The sequence below is a fragment of the Monopterus albus genome, unplaced genomic scaffold, assembly GCF_001952655.1.
Source record: "Monopterus albus unplaced genomic scaffold, M_albus_1.0 scaffold208.1, whole genome shotgun sequence".
NCBI classification, from domain to species: domain Eukaryota; kingdom Metazoa; phylum Chordata; class Actinopteri; order Synbranchiformes; family Synbranchidae; genus Monopterus; species Monopterus albus.
Window position 1 is genome coordinate 218,095 of NW_018128088.1, and position 19,862 is coordinate 237,956.

The following is a 19,862-nucleotide window of genomic DNA, read 5'->3' on the forward strand; positions in this document are numbered from 1 at the left end:
CTATCATACATAACTTGGACATACCTGGTCACAGAGGAAAAAAACATATAACAGATAGCCTCCAGTGAGTGCTCAGCTCGCTCCTAAACAAAAACACACAACAAGTTTACCCATGCGACCCAAGGTGGGCGATAAAAGTAAAATAGTCACAAATGGATGGAGCGCTCACCTCTTTCCACCCGACACCGTGCAGGAAAAAGAGCGGAAGAGGTGTGCGACCCCTTTTTATACCCGGCTACCAACGAAGAAAAGCATGGCATGTGAATTAACTTACACATGAACCAAAACGTTTTGTGTAATGATTACATCCCGGTTACATTCTGTGTACATATTACATCCCGGTTACATTTTGTGTAATTATTATACCCCGGTTACACATGAACAGATGTAATATGCAAAGGTTTGTGCACCCTCTGGCAAATTAAATAGGTCTAGGCCTATTTTGCTGATCTTTGTAGTGAAAAGAATAAAATACAGCCCTTCCAACAAATTCAGAGCTTTCCTTCAAATGTTGATGCACTGTTAATTTTTAAGATAGTTAATGAACTTAAAAAATAAAAATAAATAAATATTGTGGCATGTTCAAAAAGTTGTGCACTTGTAAAACACTCGTTAGACTTTAATTGAGTCCTCAGGACTTGTCATGAATTCATTGTGAGCCCCGTTTATACATATACGTTTAATATTGTTTCCCCATAGACTCTACGGATCTACTCCTGAGTTTTGGGATCTAACACTAACTAATCCCACTATTGTCCACAAGGCGTTGGCCATCAGTCTCACATCACTAAGGCAACGCGCTGAAGCTTCCTCCTAGAGGCTCATGGGAAGCAAGTCCTGCTACTAAAGCGGAGGGAGTTTCGAACTATTTCACGGTTATCTGCGGCATAAGACCTAAAACTGTAGTTATATTTACATGTTCTCAACCACCTCATGTGAGCGTAATATGTAAGTATAGTAAATTACTCTGAAGTACACAGGAGCAGAGTTCGGCGAGCACAATTAGCAACGTGGCTAACGCTAGTTATCGCAATGGTTAACATTGGTGATCTTTTTGTTAGTTTTAACAACGGTTAACACTGGCTCACCCGACACGACACAATAACATTGTCCGTACAGGTCACTTATTGCCGTGATCATACAACAGTTTCATTGCATATTTAACAATATTTTTAACAGGCTAACTTGCTACGTGACTAGTTTACACTGGAGCGAATAAATGTGTTGCTAGCCATTTAGCCTCGAGATTTATGTTGTTTTGCTTGACTAATTAGTTGGATCCTGTAATTCTTATTAACCCTTCTTGAATGCGCAGTCAAGACGAGCTGACGCTGTCTGCTAAACATGGAGCTGAAGTTGGAGGTAGTTTTGTCATCCACCATCAAGAGGAAGAAACCATCGCCGCAATTCTGCTGGCTTGGGCGGGTGAGGAGAGTCGTTAATGTTAAGAAAAAAGCACTTTGGCCAGTGTCAGAAATAAAATGACAACAAACGTCCGTGTTACTCCCCAGGAGAAGGAATCTGTGTTCCTCTTGGATGACAAACGGATCAGTGAGATTAACATGATGACTGGTCGCACCAAAAAGAGGATTCCTAAACTCCACCCTTTGCTCAACAGTGTGGTGACAATGGCTTCATCACACAATGGTGACTTTAATGTATAAACTCAAAGTAAAACACCTGTCACCTTTCAATTCTCAGAATACATTTCTTTTAACTGTATATTTCTATTTATTTATTTTTTTTAGGTGTATGGCTTTGTGGACTTTTGCTTTCAGGAGAGCTCTTTCTATGGAACAGGGATAAAGACTTGTTGAAGACAGCTGCAGGAGTCCCAGAAGTAGTTAAAATGATTACTGCTGTTCACGGTATGAATTGTATGAAAACACCAGTAAGTGTCACACTAGTGTTCCTGTTCAGGCCTTCTGGTAACTAGATATATCTATGTATTCATGCATTATCTGTGTTGTTAGAAATTAATATACAGTCACTTGGGTGCAGTCTCGAGCTTTGGTGTTCAAATACATTTGCTTATGTAGTGTATTTTATCCTGGATATTACAGCTCCAGCAGGTTGTGGATGGGCAACACATGTAGTATCCTAATTCTCATTGTTTTTGTTATGTTGTGCGCTATTCAGTGTATTATTAAATATTAAATCAAGGATGTGTGTGTTTCATCACAGGAAATGGAAGGCTGTTGTCTCTCCAGGTGTCAGGGGATGGGATGCGTGTGCTTTTGGCAGCTGTTATAGGGCAGGTGTTCTTGTGGGAGTGTACGGATGTCAGTTATTTGATGGGAGTGCGAGATGGCACTGTCAAAGGACACTGGACACATATACTACCACTTCAAGATACAGTTCTGCCTTCTTCACAAGACAAAGAAGCATCGCAACATACTATCTTCATTAAGACAGAGGTTTGTAATTGTAAAAAGAGTACGTTTTACATATTGTGGAATGTTTTAATCAGTGGCACAATTTTATAATTCTGCAGAGCATTTCTTAGTTTTTACATGTCTTATATGTATCTTGTTATATCTTTTTCCAATCTCTCTTAGGCTATGGGTGATACCTGCTTATCAGTGTTTATTTTCACATCTGGGAAAAAGTTAATCATCACCTGTCTGAAAATTCAATGGGAAGAGAACCATGTGAGGGTTGGGTGAGTGAGCAGGTCTCTGTAACAGTCATGACTCTCACTGGGTATTATGGTAGTAAAAAAGTACACATTTCTGGTTGTAGTTCTGTGGGATACGGCATACAGTGGGCCACCAAGACATATCCCATGTCTTGTCTCACCCCACCCTGCCAACCAGTGAAGTCTAGAGGGGCCTTGGTGTCAGCCTTCTCCCCAGATGGCCGATTGTTAGCCATTGTGTTGAACCAGAGACAGCCAAAGGTGAAAATCTGTCCTCTCTACTTCTTGCATCTGTTTTTTTGCTCCATCCATCTATAGAAATGTGACTCAGCATGTGCATTTCCTGTTTCTGAATGCAGGCTACACAGGTCCTCTTTGTGAGCACACAGAATTTTGTCTCAGTGTCAAGTGGCCTTGGAGGATGTGGAAGTAAGAGAACGGAGATCCCTTCAAAATACATAAGGTACAGTATGCGTGAATCAAAATAGGAGCATGTGCTGTGTTTGGCACGGTGCAGCAGTCAGCTGATGAGAGCCTTAATCTGGGGATCAACTACTGTTTAGTTAGACTGTCTAAATATTACTGTTGAAGGTCTATGACTGAATCATTGCTGCTTTAAATAAACACTGTGCTGTGAACAGTGTGCATATCATTTCCAGACTGTCTTAATATAAAATGACAAGTCATTTCCCAGCATCACCAGTAAATCAAACTGTGTCTGTACAATTGTATCAACATTGCCAAGATGTAAGACACCAGAAAATCACTGCTACTAGAGGTTGTTTTACCTCACCCAAATGCTACTGATCATTAGAAGTGCTCTAAGATGTTTGATGTACAGTGTGTATTTATTTTGAAAAGAACTTTACATATCTTCTCTTTTAGGTCCTACTGGGTGGGCAGAGTGAGCTGGTCACCCAACAGCCTTTTCCTGGCTTGTGTTCTCAAGAGAGGCTCCCTTCTTATGTTGGCTCGCCTTGGGGGACTTCTGACCCTTACAAGCTCTGGTTGCAGTATTGACTTTGGGCCTGCACACTTTCTACCCCTGCACCCCCTTGTCACTTACCGGTATACATTTGAAACATTTTGCTCTTCATTTATGAGCTGCTGTAACATGGTTTTGATTTGTTTGTGCTGGCCTTCTAAATTATTGCTTTTTTGTTTTTTTTTCTGCTTCACTGTCAGATCTCAGCAGTCAGTCAAGTCATTGCCTCTGTCTTATTCTTTTGTCTTTAGCATGAATGAAGTAGAATTTCCTTGTGAAATGTGAGGTTTTACTTTATATAATGTTGGTTTTATTTTCTCTCTGTGATAAAAGTATTTTCCTGTTTCTCCACTTTCTCTTTGCAGGCCACCAGTGTCTGCAGTGAAAGGGGAGGCCTCTTTGTCCAGTTCCAGCTTGTCTATGCGGGATGTTCTGAGGCAGCGATATTCTGTGATCTGGCACCCGCAGCTGTTGTATCTCATTGTGTCTGATGGCTACATGGCCACAGTTATGAGAGTTCTAGATAAGTCTTCTCCTGCAGTGTTGCTACAAACACTGCTAAAGGAAACAAGCAGGGACCTTGAGAAGGCCAGCCGCATGCTGGATAAATCACAGGTAGTAAACCAGGGACCTATAGGAGTGGGAATAAGGAACTTGCTCAGCTCCAGCTTTTCTATGTGCTTTCCATAGTAATATTCTTGAGAAGACATTTTCCTCATCTTCATTGTTTTCAGATTCATGTGCAGGCATGGTTGGAGTCTGTATCCTGCCTATATCCTGACAGCAGCCTTGAGATGTTCAACTCTGTTGTTACATGTGGGCCCAACACCACAGAATCTGCTGTTTCACCAGCCACAAATGGATCCACTTTGCCCCTTTTCCTGCAGGAACAGGGGACACTGGATGGCACCAAGGAACTTCTTGAAAAAGTACAGGTCAGTAAAATAGTATAAGCTAGAAACGTATAGCTTTATATTCAAAGCTTGCTATAGGTTATACAAATGGACTGGCTACATTTACAAAAGTTAAAAACACATTAGTAATCAGATTTCTCACACATCCATAATATATTTTTTGTACAGCATTTGCATATCCCAGTTGTCTTAAATTTTGACTCTCTTTGTCTTATAACTTGAAAGACCAAGCCATATTTACATGGCAATTTTTGATGGCAAATTACTGCCAGCTGAAAATAATAAAATTACTGTTGTGCTATAGCTCGATTCACTTATGTTAAACCAGCGGTTTGTGTGGTTTTCTAGATTTTGTTTGAAGATGACTCTGATTTAGATGGACCTCCTGCTGGTTCTCATGTAGAAGATGGTGGCCATTTGGAGTTTGCTTCAATGTTTGACACTCTCCACGCCGTGGACACACACACTAACTCTGGACTTGTTACTGACCCAGATTATGAAAAGGACTGTGTTGAAACACAGAGGAAGACTTCTTCTCTTCATTGTGAACTTAGGGAAATTCAGAGTAAGTTGCTAACAGCCTGGACATTTGGCATATCTCTTGGAAATGCTGTGGAACACAGAGGTCATCTGCTGAAACATACCCTCTACTGTGTGGTGCGATTTGTTGCTTTACTCCATTTGATCCCAAGCTCCATGGTTCACACAGGAAAGAAGAATACCTCAGTTTCTACTTGCATCCTGCACCTCCTCAAAGACATGCTTGCTTTTCTTCACTGGGATGGCCCTCACTCAGATGGAGCATGCTGCCTGGGACTGGTGGTAGAGTTCTGTAAAAGGCTGGTACGCCTGCTGGTGACCCCTCACCCTGAGTCCTACCAAACCGATCACCATCAGATATCATCTCAAACCCTATCCACAGCCCTGTCTGTCTTGCAGCTGGTCTCTGATTTTGTTGACCACACTTACAGCATGCAGCAAAGAACTCTCCTGTCCTCTGCAGAGGAGTCTCTTTCCCAGCCACCACAGCTATGGCCTACAGATGTGCACTATGTGGCTCTGTTACAGGATGAGAAGGAAGAGAAACCCAGCACCCTACATCAGATGCGCCCTGCTCCCCAGCGACCATCCAGCAGGTACAAACTGTCTCTTTTTTATCAGTATTTATGAACAGTCAATTATTTGTTGTTGTGAATGTCAGTCTTAGTCAGTACATGTCATGTTTTTAGTTGGGATTTCCTCTGTCTCAAAGTCAAACTAGACTGGAGATTTTCATTTTTTGGGGGGAGCAGATTGTTTGGAGCGTGGCAGTGGCTGTACAAGATCACCCAGCAGTATATGGAGGAACTGAAAATCTTTAAAAGCTATGATGGCTGGGAGGAGGAACAGCAGCGGGTGTCTGTCATCATGTCCCAGATCCAGACAGCTCTGCAGGCTGCAGGAGGAAGGCTAGAGGAGGGCCCCGCGCTGCTGAGTTATCCAGGTCTGAAACAGATGAACCATTTATCTAACTGTGGTGATTCTACCAGCTACAGGAAATAAATAAAACAATGCTTTTATAGCAATTGTTCAGTTTTATCTGTAAAGGAGATATGAACTGTTGGCTCAGCGGTGGTGTCTCTTATTAGGGTTTTTTAACTAATCTCCTCCCTTATTGCCAGAATCCAGAATCACTGTTCACTGATCAAATTTTTGGTCTGTCTGACTTTTTTTCATATGTTCTGGTTTGTTGAGCAGTTTGTCTTTTACTGTTCAAGTTTACTGTTCAGGCTCTTTTTCCCACAGGTGAACATCTTTTTCTGTGTGGCTTGTATTCAAAAAGTGCTGATGTGTGGCGGTCACAAATTTGTGAAGAGAGTAACAAAAGTAAGAATCATTGCTTCATTATTTCAGTATCATTACACCACATGCTCATGTTCAATTTGAAATTGTCATCTTATGTCTTTCTATAGCTTGTGATCGTAGTTTATTCCAGGAGACACGGCTTTGTCTGGCACTCCTGTATAGCCTGTTGTCCCAGTACCATCTGAGGGACGCTCAGGAGTTGGGGGACCACATGGCCTTCCTGCTACTGCACAGGGCAGGGAACCAGAAGGCCAACATGACCCGCAAAAGAGGTCAGCTTTTGTCTTTTAGAGTGTTTTCATATGAGCCATTTTATAGAGTCAAGTTGTAAATAGCTAACAGTCTGACTGACTGAAATGCAGTATTAACTTATCTAAAACATTAAGCTATAGACCTGAAGTGTGTGAGTATTCCTTAATTTCTCAGTAATTTACAAAACAACAAGCACACCTCACTGTGAAAGGAAGACATGTCAGTTATTAGCCCCACCTTTGTGTCTTGCACCAGATTCTCTTCCTTGCCCGTGGCTGCCAGTGAACCTTCACAGTGATGCAGCGCGTGCAGTGGTTCAGACCCTGGGGAGATTCATGGCCTCTTACTTCACCAACCAACCCCTCTACATCCTGCCCCCTCACAATGTGGCCATCCTGCCTCCACTACATTTACCTCATGGTGTGTTTCCAAAAATTAGTTAAAAGGGTTTTTAATATTGATCATTTGGTAATGAAATAATTTATAGTAATCTTTCCTCAGGCCCCCATGTTGGTCGCTTGGTGCCGCTGTGCCAGGAGGAGGTGGCTAAAGCAGTTCGACTACAGCATCTGTCAGAAGTATGGACAGTGGACTATGCCCAGGATCTGCTTTTGCTAGGGGGTCTGCTTCCTGAGACTACATGGTTGGCTTATCATCTTGGTGACTGGAAAACAGCAGTATCTCTCAGCCTGGCCTATACAAGCTACTGCACTGAACACTTCGACTTCGCTTGGTCAGTGTGAAAGCATATAATCACAGAGACAATGGTGGAAGTTTTCTGTTAATGTTGTCAGAATATATTACATCTGATTTCAAACCTTTACTAAATTTATTGTCTTGAATTTGTCCATGGCATCTTTTATGACAGGCTCAAGAGGAGAGAGATGCACCTCCCAAAAGATTTGGAACCAGAAAGCATTTTTCAGGCTGAGTTGGAGTGTCTGCTTGGCAACAAGTCTGACTCAGAGCTCAGAGACAAGGATAGTGACAAGGGCTTTACAGGTGTGTGTGTGTGTGTGTGAGCTGACAAGTATAAGATGACCACAGCACAAATAAAACCCTTACATTTTTTACCCTTTTATTATGTTTTGTCACAACTCTTTTTACTAGACCCTTTGGAAGGAGAAGACTTATTACACGTTTCCATACAGGAGATTCTGAAAGCATCAGTCATGGCTGGAGTGAATGTTATGTCTTCATCCTTGTCTTCTTTGCTGGACACAGCCAAAGACTTGTGTTCTTGCCTGCCTACATTAGTGCCCACTGGATTGTATCTGCCTTCCCCGCCTCTTTTTTGCCCTCAGCCTTCCCCCAACACACAGGTACACAACATGGAAGAATCAACTTTTACCTATTTTTCATATAAATTCTATAATTAAATATTGTGCACTTGTGTTTGCATCATTCTTAGGACCCAGTAGGGACACTAGGCCAGTTTGCAGAAGTTGCATCACGTCACAAAGTGTCTGGGGTTCTCCAGAGATTAATTTTACTTCTGAGATCTGCTCATTGCTGCCATCCTGCTTCCCAGTGGTACATCAGCCATCTGCGCCGTGCCAGACAGCTACTACACAAGGTACTATACAGGGCTGAATGTACTGTAGGCCCCTAAGTGTGGCTGACATTTTCTTAATGAAGGAGGTCAGCTACATTCTTCTTTCTTGGTTTACAAGACTGTTCTATTTTACCATACCTTGACTGGTTCATTATGTAAATAGGACATTAGAATAAAGAATGCTTGCTTGTGTCTTGTAGAATGGACTACCTCTCAGTGTTTAAAAGTTGGTGATTACATTTTGGTACCTTGCCATCTTATGCAAATATCTGATGTTGTTTTCAGATCAAGAAGAAGTACTCCTATCCAACAGCTGCTGATGAAGAAAAGCCTTTCCCAGAGGGTCTGATGAAGTTTGTCACCCGCAGGGGATTCTTCAGACAGGGGCCTAATAAAGATGGCCACTTGGACCCTGACACCATTCAAACTATTAGTAAGATGCTGCTCAGTGAATTATGGTTATCATACAGTAATGTTTTATTTACTATCAGTTAGTTTTTACTGGCTGTAATTCTGTCACAAGTCTGTTTCAGGGAGCTGTGTGGTTTATGCTGGATGCTGCATGTCAGGGACCAACTGTCCATTTCCTGCAGGAAGTATCAGGCTGTTAGACAGCACAGTAGAGATGAACAGGTATTACAACTGTATTTAAGTGTGTGTTGTGTTTATCTATAAATATAATATCCGTTGATGATGCCCTGTGAGTATTTGTGTGTATTTGTTTTGTTTTAGATCCCTGATGATTCAGAAGTGAGATTCGCCTGTGTTGATGCTCTCCGCTGGGCCTGGCGTTTTCTGCCTTTCTCTCGCTTTCTCAATGCTGAAGAAATCCTTCAGGACATAATACTCAGTCTTGTGTCAGAAATGCCACCCATCTCTCTGGTGAAATGACATTTTCTTGCCTTTTCTGATAAAGACAGTCTTTAGCTTTGTAAAACAGACTGACCTTCTCATCTTTGCCTGTTCGTCTTCTTAGGTGGCAGATACACTGGTACGAGCCTTTCCAGAGGAGGAAGCATCTGTCAGAGTCCCGCTGAGAGAAAAGTATAATTCTCTGCTGCAGAGACTGAGGCAATGCAATGTCCTTGGTATGAGCATGGTTCATTAACTTACTTCATTAAGTTACTGTAATGCTATTACAGCACTTAAAGGAACTTAGGTTTTTGGATATTGATTAATTTTCTTACTTCAACTTTTTTTTTTAGAGTTGCCTGATGGTCTATTTTATTATTGATTGTTCATTTTTTTTAACTATTAGCAACTATGGAGAAATCGTGAAAAGGCCTTCTGTGACAGCCCCAAAGATAATTTGTTACAGTATTTGAGCTGCATCATTAACACCAGTCTTTGTTCGGTTCTACTTTGAGTGTTTTATTAGCTTATTTTATATTATGTTTTGAAACTTATTGTTATTGGTTAGTCTTTGAATAATTTCAGTGGGTTTGTGTGATATCTGTTTTAAGTTTTATTGAGTTTTTCATGCTGTACATTGGATAAGGATAATAGGATAATCACCTTTATTGGCCATGTATGTTACACACAAGGAATTTCTTTCTGGTACAGAACCGATGTGCTGTACGAAAAACATTATTCATTATGCATGACTTCTAAACATATGTGATGTATTTATAAATGTCACTGTTATTCTTTATGTTCTCTAGAAGGGGAAAAAGAGGAGGTGAACGAGTTGATGATGATTCTAATTCAGGATAAACGCAGGCAGAGGGGAAAACATCTTGGTCGTTTGCAGAGGCACCTGGCCCCCCCTGAACTCCACCTGTGGGAGAAAGAGGAGGATGAGGAGGACAAGGGAAGCAAAAACGGGATGGGCACGCTAAGGCAACTCTCATTAGGTACAAGTTTGAGCACCAGCACTTTAACTGACTGTGGCTTCCCTCCAGTATGCAGTGATGCAGATACAGCAGAGAATACATCTGAGGCTATCACCTGTGAGCAGCACTGCCGACCAATGAGCAGGTAGCCAGCTTGATATAGTAGCACTGTCATTACTCTGAGGTATCGTACCTACAGTATGTTGCAGCTTATTCTTTGCTTTGATTTCTTTCAGGGGCAAAAACTCAAAAAAAGTAAGAGACAAAAAACATACAAAGAAGACTGCTGTTAAGACTGAAAGTATTATTCAAGAGGAGACTCACCCAGACAATGCCAAGGGGAATGAGGAGGTCCCCCTACCAGTGGTTGGCACTTGGGAGTTTGAGCTGGAAGATGATGAGTATTTAAACTTCCTGCAGCTCTTCCTCAGCTATGTGCTTGAGAAGAATAGTGCTGATGGAGGGGATTCAGGAAGTGGGCTTCCTTTGTTGAAGGGCTTCTCCTCTCAGCTGAAGGAGAGGGAGTTGCATTCTCTCACTTTTGATGTGCTCACAACCATTCATCGCCGCCAAAGAGACGGGCACCATCTAGGGAGGAAACACAGGAGCAATGACCTGCCGGTGTTCAGAGCTGGGTACTGCTACAAGCCCGTTAAACAGTGTACAACAACTGAACCATCAACTTCCTTTGTCTGGAGTGAAGCTCCTTTGTCCAGAACTAGCCTTTCTGTCAGCTCTCTTCCTGGGCTGAAAACTGGCAGACAGAAAGGTTTGTTTGGCTTTCGACAGCAAAGCAGTGTGCCTTCAGTCCAAAGAATGAAGATAGGCCACTCAGGTTCAGAAGCTAGCCCTATTCAAAGTGCTTTTACCATGGGGCAGCCATCGGAGATATTAACCTCCTCAACTCCTGTGGAAGCTGTGACTGAGCTGCAGCAGGACCTGGACCCTAAATTAGAGGCTCAGTTTCCAAAGCTTGGCAGGCTGCTGGAGTGGATGGTACGCTGGGCTGATAGGAGGGTGCTACTGGGACATCATGGCATAAAGAAGAAAGAGAGGGGAGGAGAAGTTAGAGGAACAGCTGATGAAGGAGTAGTGATTCGTGTCAAAGCTTCAGCACCTGCTATTCTCACCTCCCTCAGCTTACTGGAGCACAGGTACACTGCTCTACTCGGGACTGACAGTTACAGCGCTCACATCCAAGTTCCAGAGACACAGTGGACTGTGGCCCCTGTTCTGCAACCTGAGGTGGACAGGAAGCTGGAGAGAGAGAGCAGTGTTGATACAGGCTACCCTGGGTCAGCCAACACTCCCATCACTGGTCTTTATCACAATCCACAGCAAGAAGAACTGTCCATGTGAGTACCCTAAGTTGTTACTGGCCTAACTTGAAACTGGCATACACACAGCACATACAGCGGGTCTGTTTCTGCCACAAACAAAACAAAGTAGTTGACCACATGTCATGGAATTTGGTCATTGACAGACTGTGTGTGAGGACTGTGTATTGTCAGTGCATGTGTTGTTAATCACTGATGGTAAGATTTTGTATGCTCAAACCTACTGTATTTATATTTTATTTGTTTCCCTGTAGTGCATCTCATACAGATGAACCAGAGGAACTAACATTTCACAGGACACCTGTCCCTAATGCCCAAGATCAACTGACTTTTGACAATCGGATGAGACAGTCAAGTTCACAACAACCATCTCTTGATGATTTAGATGTTACACCAGAAAAAGAAGGTATAATGTGACATTTTATTGGTTAGTTAACCTATGTCTACATCTTATTAAGTCTATAAAGTGCACCCTCGTAACAGAGAATAGTAATTTATGTATTTGATATTTTGTTAAGGCAAAAGTAGTGACATCGAGGGACTGGATGTCTCGTCCTCTGTTTCCCACGGAAACATCAGCACATTTGAAACGGTGAGTACAGCTGCTAATATTCCCAGTCTTCATATGTGTCATCGAGGTTGTCAAAACAGAAATAACTGTTTTTGTTCTTTTTGTTTTTCATTCTTTGTTGTTTTTGTCCTTTCCAGAGTTTAAAGCTTGAAGATCTAGACTCATCAGAACCTAGTGAAGACATGATCAGTTCCATCTCTCTGTGAGTTTTGTATTTAAAATGATTGACTTGCCAAAAACATGCATGAAGGCATAAATGTTTTTGTCCAAGGAGCTGGTTCACTGTTACATAAATCCTTTAGATTTTAGGTCTGTCATGTAAACTATATTTGCAGATCATATTGATTATTCTACATCACAGTATACATTAGAACCATAAAATGAAGCATATGGTGGAACATTATTGAAATTGGTTGTTTATGCCACAGTCATTCTAGAAGCCTACAAGCCCCTCCATATCCAGAGCCCCAGGCCTGTTCTTCTGTCCAGCCTGAGGCCTCAGTTCATGCAGCGCTTTCTCATTCACCTGGACTGCCTCCCAACATGCCTGTAGATCCTCCAAGCCTTCATCCACAAAACTTCACAAGTGGTGTAGCCACTGCTGTTCCTACAGCCCCCAGTCAGCCAATGTCCACTGAAAATCCACCAATGAGACAGCATCTGGGTGAAGAATTATTCAGATTGGTCCAGGTAAGAATGTTGTTGCCTAAATTAAAGGTTTGGGCTTGATTGTTAAAATTGACTCTTACCTCAAGTGTTTTTGTTTTGTTGCAGCATATCAACTATATGAGCCTGATGGAGGTTATAGGAGCTTCGTTTTCCAACTTGCAACTTGCTCAGCAGAGCTCTCCTTTGGTCCAGTTTAACATGAACTCCTCACACCCTAATGTGCCATCATCTAATGCTGCCAATTACACCCCTCGAACAAATGCCTTACCTGTTCAAACCACCATTTCTGTGACACCTCAGGCACAAACCTGTGTGCCAAGTTCACAATCCAATCAGTTCAGTCAGACTCCTGCATGTATGTTTGCAGATCAGCCTGCTATACAGAGCTCAAAGAAATCCTTTCCAACAGGTGGCCAGCATCACACCCCAATAAATCTATCCTCCACTGCCCCTGGTGCAAGTGTAAATTATCAGGTATTGGCCAAATGTTCTTTTAAATTGTGACTGTTGTCTTTGTGTATAAACAATACCCAGTATTACAGTAAAACCAAGCTAAATACAGTTTTTCTTCTCTTCAGGAAATGCAGCCACTCTCTGTCCAGGCAGAATCACCTGAAATCCAGTTTAGGGGGTCAATCCCATCCTCCCAGGGGCTCCTGGCTACTACGGACATTAGTCACACTCTTCCCGGTGCCCCTGTGGTATTGCCTTCTAATAGTAGCATACAAAATGATCATGCTCCCCAGGTCTTGGGTCTGAAATTACTTCAGCTCCATCCTCCTCCATTGCCCCAACAGACTCCTCCACACTATCCCCAAGCCCAAGGGCCACAAACGCTCCACAGTAAAAACCCTGCAACTGTAGAATCCCACCAATCTAAACTTAAACACAATCATCAAGCTTCCTCAAAGAAAGCAGAAGAGGAAAAAAGAGCTGGATTTTCAGTTTCAAGACGACAACTCGGTTTTAATCATCCACATGACCTAACTCCCAGCAACTCTCAACCTCAGATTCAGACATCAGAGAGATTCCAGGGGCAAGAGTTTTTGCTGCTTCCTCCTGCTTTTCCAGCTCACACACCTGCACCATCTCAGAGCCTTCGCCTGTTGCACTTACAGCCTGCTCCACATAGCCACATCACATTCCCTGAACTGCCCATACCATCTTCTTGCAGGCCCTCTACTGTCATCCCAGCAATGATGCGCGAAACACCTATGATCAAGCTTTTACATACAGAGCCTGCACCCAAAATGGTACTTCCATTAATTCAGATAGTTAATTTATCCATAATTAAATGTGCATTGTAACTTATCTGTCTCTGCTATAGATGTCGCCCTTGGTAGCACCTTTGAGCCAAATGCCCCGTCTCTTCTCCATGGAAGAGTTGACGAGCTCAGTGATGGGGAGGCAGAACACTGAGGAGCATCAACTGCAGTTGCTCAGAGTAGAACCACCTACTGAAAACATAAGAGGAGCCGTTATTTCTCTAAGCCCTAACACCAGCAAGAGGCATTCACATATCTTAGTTTTCATGTTATTGAATTTCTTTTAAGGTAATTATTTTATTCGAAATACTTACTGTATGTTGTTTATAGGCAGAAGAGGAGAGAGGAGAAGGTGGGGAGGGCAAGGAAAACAAAGGTCACATTTAGGCCAGATGAGTCCATCATTCCTGCACCAGAGGTAGACTTATAGTATTTTTGGTAATAGACATGTTTTGTATTACTGACTGATAGATTTTCCATCACCATAATTTGTGCCAATATATCTACAGCCAACAGATGGTTCTATAAATGAAATGCCTGCAGCTGTAGACGAGATCACCCCTGGACAGGACATTGCCATTCAGCTAAGTTAGTGTCATATACAGTACATCCCTGCGTATGCAGACTGGACCTTATACTCACTTTCTTTGATGGTTCAGCACTGATCTGATGAAATGCATAGGAATCAAGTTTCTCTTGAACTGTCTTTAGTGATTTTAAGCCTCAATCATATAAGCAAACTTAATTGAAATTAATAAAGGATCTTAAAATGTTTGCTTAAATGTATTACTCATAAAGTAGTTCTTGACCATACTCATCAACTCATTATAATCCTGTTTACTGTTCTACGTACTTCCAGGACCCACAGACTCTTTGATGAATGGTCAGAGATTATTGGCCAAGGCTATTTCCACTTCAGCTGAGCTCCATGCCTTTGCTTCCACATGTAAAAAGCCCCCAGAATACCATGATGCTTCCACCAACACAGATGCGGGTAAAGTGAGATTTGTAACATACTGTTGATATTGTAATAACTGGGCATAGCTGTACAGGGTTGTTGCTTGTATTTGTAAATGAATCTTTTTTTCTTTCAGCCCGTTCTCCAACACGTGTGGATAAAGCAGTGTGTGCCTCTGTGGCTGTTAGTAGACATACATGTAAGTTAATTTGAAATTGCCAATACAAGGACAACACACTGCTTTTTACTTTTTGTAAAAATAAAACGAAGAGTTGTGTGTTTGTGTGTGTGTGTGTTTTCTCCATTCAGCACAAAGTTCGGGGAATTTCCAGATTTATAATGAATGCCCTGTTCATGATGCATGGGAGACCCCAAAGGAACCAGAGAAGATTCTGGTAAGAGGCCAGAAATACCAGGTGGACTACATATGGAGCAGTAAATCTTTGGGGCCTGTGAATGGTATCTACATAATCAAAAGATGTGTCTGAATAGACCATTCCATATAAAATTTTTAGTGAATTCATCATACAGAACATTAGTGTCTAGTATTATTATATTATAATGTGTGGAATGCACTGGCTGTCTTCTAATATGTCCACTGGAATTTGATTCGCAAACAACAGAACCCTCTGTTGTTGCATCATTTTATGCCATTTAATCTGTAAAATGTCTCAAGGCACAGAATTATGAGGTGTTTTTTCCCATGCAGTGACCATGGTCTCACGGTCTTACTTTCACAGCCATATTCTTTTACATTAAACTAGCAAGGAATTACTTTGACCAGTGGAAATTATAATACAGTTCTTTTCTGCTTCTCTGTCTTTGCCTCTCAGGATCCGGGTGGCCGTCATTTCATAAGTGTCTTGGACCTAGAAGACAAAGTGCTGCATCAGGATTTACCACCCTGCTCTGGAGTAGAGAATGTTCCTTCCGTCCGCCCTTCTTCACCTACTTCTGCTCAGCTTCATGTTCTTGCAACCTCTGTTATTAGGAGTACTGGTGCTGCTGATGATCCACAACCCTCAATCACAGCTACAGACAGTCTCATGGAACCTACCACTCACCCAGGTTTTTTATTCTGAAGTTTTTATATAGTTATATCTTTAAACTTACTATTATCAGATCTTTGGTGAAGCACATCACTGTTGGTAAAATCGGGTCTATATACAGTATTTGTTGTATACCCTAGATATCCCCAGGGAGTCGCCATCACTCAGCCACATTGATCCCAGTAGGGATCCAGAGGGGGTCACTCCACAGGACATGGCAGATCCATTTGACTCTGAGGACAATCAGGCCATAAAGATAGAGAGCGGGGGACCTCACAGAGCCTCCTCCACACCTCCTACAGTTTGGTTCTCCTCTCGCCTGTCAGAGCTGGATGCCCAGTTGGCTGCACTTCAGAACATTGCAGACCACCTAGATATGGACTTTTACAACTCTAGGATGGTACATATACCTGTTGTTGTTTTTTCTATTCCTTCTGCTTATATTTTTAATGATGCCTAAGTTTAAAATTTGTTTCTAGGGCTGACAAATATATTTAATAGATAATTCTTTGCATCTCCTGTTTATCTCTGAATAGTTGGTGAACACCATTGAACAGCTCACCCCAGTCTTGGATTCTGATGTGAAGAATACCATGGCAATGAAAAAAACTGTCAGACTGCGTGTCCCACAGGAAGGTATGACCTAGAATTATTCATCTGCATTGTATTTAAAATTACATTCCAAGTCCTTGAAACCCTTACATAAGAAGTCAGTTACAGCTCTAATAGAGTAATATACTGTGCAACACTGTAACATTATAAAAAAAACAAAACCATAAAACTGTTAATATCGTTTGTTTATTCTCTTCCTGCAACAGCATGGAGACCACAATCTGACATTTCAAATGAACCAACCGCCTGTAAAGAGGAAGAAGAATATATGGCTCACAGTGACTCCTACACTCCTGAAAGAAAGCTTTCTGTCCATTATTCTACTTCTTCTCACAGACAAGGAGCTGGTCCTTCCTTCCTTCACACCCCCCCAAGTAAAGATGCAGTTTATTCAGATGTTTCCTGAAAGAATATTACTAGTTAAACAAATTACATGCTATATTTATAACATTAATAGTTTATGGAAAGTTTAAAAATGTGCGCCGAAGTTAAAAGCAATGTAGGCTTTACACAATTTCCAGTTATGGTCCAGTAATACTTCGATGCCAAATACAGTTAAAATAAAATGCAGCATTTTTGTTTTTAATTTTATTTTTAAATAAGATTAAAGTAGGTTTTTAATAATACGGATGCCAACCAGTGCAGTTTTACTTCAGGGATTTACGTTAATTACTTATTCTTCTATACTCATATACATAGCTGCCTTCACAGTAAAGTCATAATGCTAAAAGTTACTATTTCACCTGTATAATGTTTGTATTGCTCCCACAGATAAGAAAGATAAGTTAACTGAAGCATCTGGAAGTTCTCATATGTAAGTTTAGGTTTATTCTGAAGTCTTGTAACCATGTTGTGAGTTACATCATCAGTTGTGGATCTTGCATTTTACAATTCTCTGCTATCTACCTGTCAATCTCTAGATGGGCAGATGAGAATCTGAGTCACACGGGGTTATCTGATACAGCGGAAATCTTAGACGAGTTGGTAAAGGAAGGATATTTATCTCCAACTGACCTAGATGTGTCCATTTCACAAACTACATACAGCAGCAGGTATAGTACCTACTACAAATTAGTGCTATTCAAATGGCAACGTAAACAACCATGATTATCCCTGAGCTGAAAAATATTGTGATCCACAGCAGACTGAATCAACAGAAAAGTAGCTGGATGTCACAGAAACGTGTCCTTCCAGAGGACGAGAGGAGAGAGCTGAGGATCTGGATGAGAAGGAAACAACGGGAAAGACTCGCTGTTTATCAAAAACACAGACAGAGCCTGAGGGAGAGGGAGCTCAAACCTTTCTCTATCTCTGGAACAGCGGTGAGATATGGTTGCCTTTTTATTAGAGCAGATATTCCAGCACATGTGACATTCTTTAACATTATATCCACATTGTTCACCTGCAATACTCTTGCTTGCTGCAGAAATCAGTAAACAGAAATCGTGCAACCATTTGGAGAACCAGAGAGGAGAAAGAAAAGTATGTACCTGTTTACAATATCTGTCCACACAAAACATGTATGTGTGTAACTGTTATTTGCATTTGGTTTAATAGGTTAATGCTTCTGGAGCAATACAACAAGAGGACCAATGAGGCTCGTTCTTTGGTCAGTGGCTTTCCCACCAGTCCTCAGACCATATGCAGTTCTTTACAGATTGGAGGTGCTCCAATGCCCTCAGCCACATGGTCCACCTCTGCTCAACCATCTCGCAGCACTTACAGGTCTCTCCTGCAAAAGTTATCTGACCAGGCTCTGGTCTCATTAAAGAATAATTGTTCTGTGATCTAACATTTAAATGAATCCTTAAACAATCATTAATTATTCCACAATGATCAGAATCTGTACAGACCCAAGGTTGTTTTGCACGTTCATTCTAAACACCTGGAATTATCTAGATTTGATAATGGAAGTAAAAACTTTTTTTTAGGGTTCACACTGTATCTGCTAATGATAAAAGAAGTCTTAAGTCCCAGTCAGGACAAACTCAGTCCCGCCCTCGTCCATGGACTGCTGAGGTGCAAGAACGTCCTTCGGAGGCTCACTGGAGGAGACTGGGGCTACATAGACCAGGTATCATAATGATATTAAAATATGTACTTTGATTAATAAAATCACTTGATGCTATGAGGAATATATTAAACCTGTTTATGTTGTGTGATTCCCCCCCCCCCATTTTTGCCATTAGTTACCTCTCTGCCAAGGGACCGTCTGTCTCAGGTGACCAGGCGTGGGATGCTCACTGACACAAAGAGCCACAGTAAACTGCACACATCCAGCCAGAGTGAGGAGAGGCTTGTCGGATACCAGAGAAGGATAGGACTGAACAAAAGTTCTTTAGGAGCAACCGCTGCAGGGAGAGAGAATCACATGGTGCAGACAAAGATGAAAGAAAGAGAAGAGGTGAACCTTTGGAACAACACTTCAGAAATGAATATGCCACCGGGCCTCAAGGAGTCAGAGTCTAATGTAGTAAGAATCACATTTTTCATCACACTTTCTGAAATTTTACAGGATTCTCACATTTAAAATTAAATGCTTTTGATAGATGATGTGGTGTCCCATCTAGATTCATACATTGTGGTACCCTTCTCAGGTTTTGGCTGGGCTGTTGGACGTCGATGGTTCTAGAGCTGGTGTGTCAGGGATGGACTGGCTGGACGATCTCTCTGAAAGCAGTAGGAGCAGCCTCAGCAAAATAGACTGGGCAGCTATTGAGAGAATGGTGGCTGCAGAAGAATCTTAAGCCTGAATAGACTTTTATTTTATTTTATGTGCCTGTTAAATAAAATATTGATTAAGAACACCGTGATCTCCATCCATTATCTATACTGCCTATACTGACAAGGGTACCCAGTGGAAGCCGGAACCTGACTCACTGTACGTTGGACCTGTGGGATGGAGAAGAAGTCTCCACTGTTTACTAAGGAGTCTATTCCACTGAGCTGCTCAGCCAGGGAGCTGTCTGCGCCATTGAAAAACACAAATCAAAAAAGGCGACACACACTTGTTTACCCTCAGTGATATATTTCATTCCTTAGCTCCCGATTCTGACATTGCATGTTGACTTACAGGTACTGAAGTCATCGTCACTGCGACATCTTTTCCATGGGCCCATACTGACAGTGTTGTATGCAAAGGGCAAATACAGTATACATTTTTCAGTCAAAATAGTGAAAACTACTGGTGGCTTTGTGGTTAAGTAGCATACAAAATAACTGTTGCATGCATCCCTCTCTTTCCCCACTACCCATAACAGGAAAAAAGTGCTGCTTGTGAACAGAGTCCATGTGGATAGAGATGGGAGAAGTTATCGATCACAGCACTACTCTAACTTCCCTTTATTGTGCAAGTTCAAACAGCTGATGTAGCATTAGAC

At 41.8% G+C, this 19,862-nt stretch overlaps 1 protein-coding gene across 4 annotated transcripts; it reads left to right on the forward strand.

The window, feature by feature from the left end:
- Positions 1 to 701: 701 nt before the first annotated feature.
- cplane1 (ciliogenesis and planar polarity effector 1) lies at positions 702 to 19,286 on the forward strand. 4 transcript variants are annotated; one of them, XM_020618613.1, is made up of 50 exons: positions 704 to 948; positions 1,316 to 1,425; positions 1,512 to 1,647; positions 1,749 to 1,868; positions 2,185 to 2,417; positions 2,559 to 2,662; positions 2,743 to 2,899; positions 2,998 to 3,101; positions 3,524 to 3,706; positions 3,989 to 4,238; positions 4,358 to 4,558; positions 4,886 to 5,673; positions 5,830 to 6,020; positions 6,323 to 6,403; positions 6,490 to 6,654; positions 6,890 to 7,054; positions 7,136 to 7,367; positions 7,503 to 7,636; positions 7,745 to 7,956; positions 8,046 to 8,210; positions 8,475 to 8,622; positions 8,713 to 8,822; positions 8,922 to 9,071; positions 9,166 to 9,277; positions 9,851 to 10,166; positions 10,258 to 11,376; positions 11,613 to 11,764; positions 11,877 to 11,950; positions 12,067 to 12,131; positions 12,358 to 12,619; positions 12,704 to 13,072; positions 13,177 to 13,851; positions 13,926 to 14,107; positions 14,194 to 14,281; positions 14,373 to 14,451; positions 14,723 to 14,857; positions 14,958 to 15,020; positions 15,131 to 15,216; positions 15,655 to 15,889; positions 16,011 to 16,270; positions 16,407 to 16,506; positions 16,689 to 16,856; positions 17,254 to 17,296; positions 17,403 to 17,534; positions 17,627 to 17,804; positions 17,909 to 17,964; positions 18,040 to 18,207; positions 18,414 to 18,556; positions 18,672 to 18,955; positions 19,080 to 19,286. In XM_020618613.1, exons 2-50 carry the CDS (start codon positions 1,345 to 1,347, stop codon positions 19,227 to 19,229), a joined length of 9,804 nt encoding a protein of 3,267 aa, XP_020474269.1. In that variant the 5' UTR covers positions 704 to 948; positions 1,316 to 1,344; the 3' UTR covers positions 19,230 to 19,286. The 4 variants fall into 4 exon arrangements, with proteins under 4 accessions (XP_020474271.1, XP_020474269.1, XP_020474267.1 ...); XM_020618611.1 differs by having other exon boundaries at positions 705 to 948; positions 17,624 to 17,804; XM_020618614.1 differs by having other exon boundaries at positions 705 to 948; positions 17,624 to 17,804; positions 18,672 to 18,886.
- Positions 19,287 to 19,862: the final 576 nt, after the last annotated feature.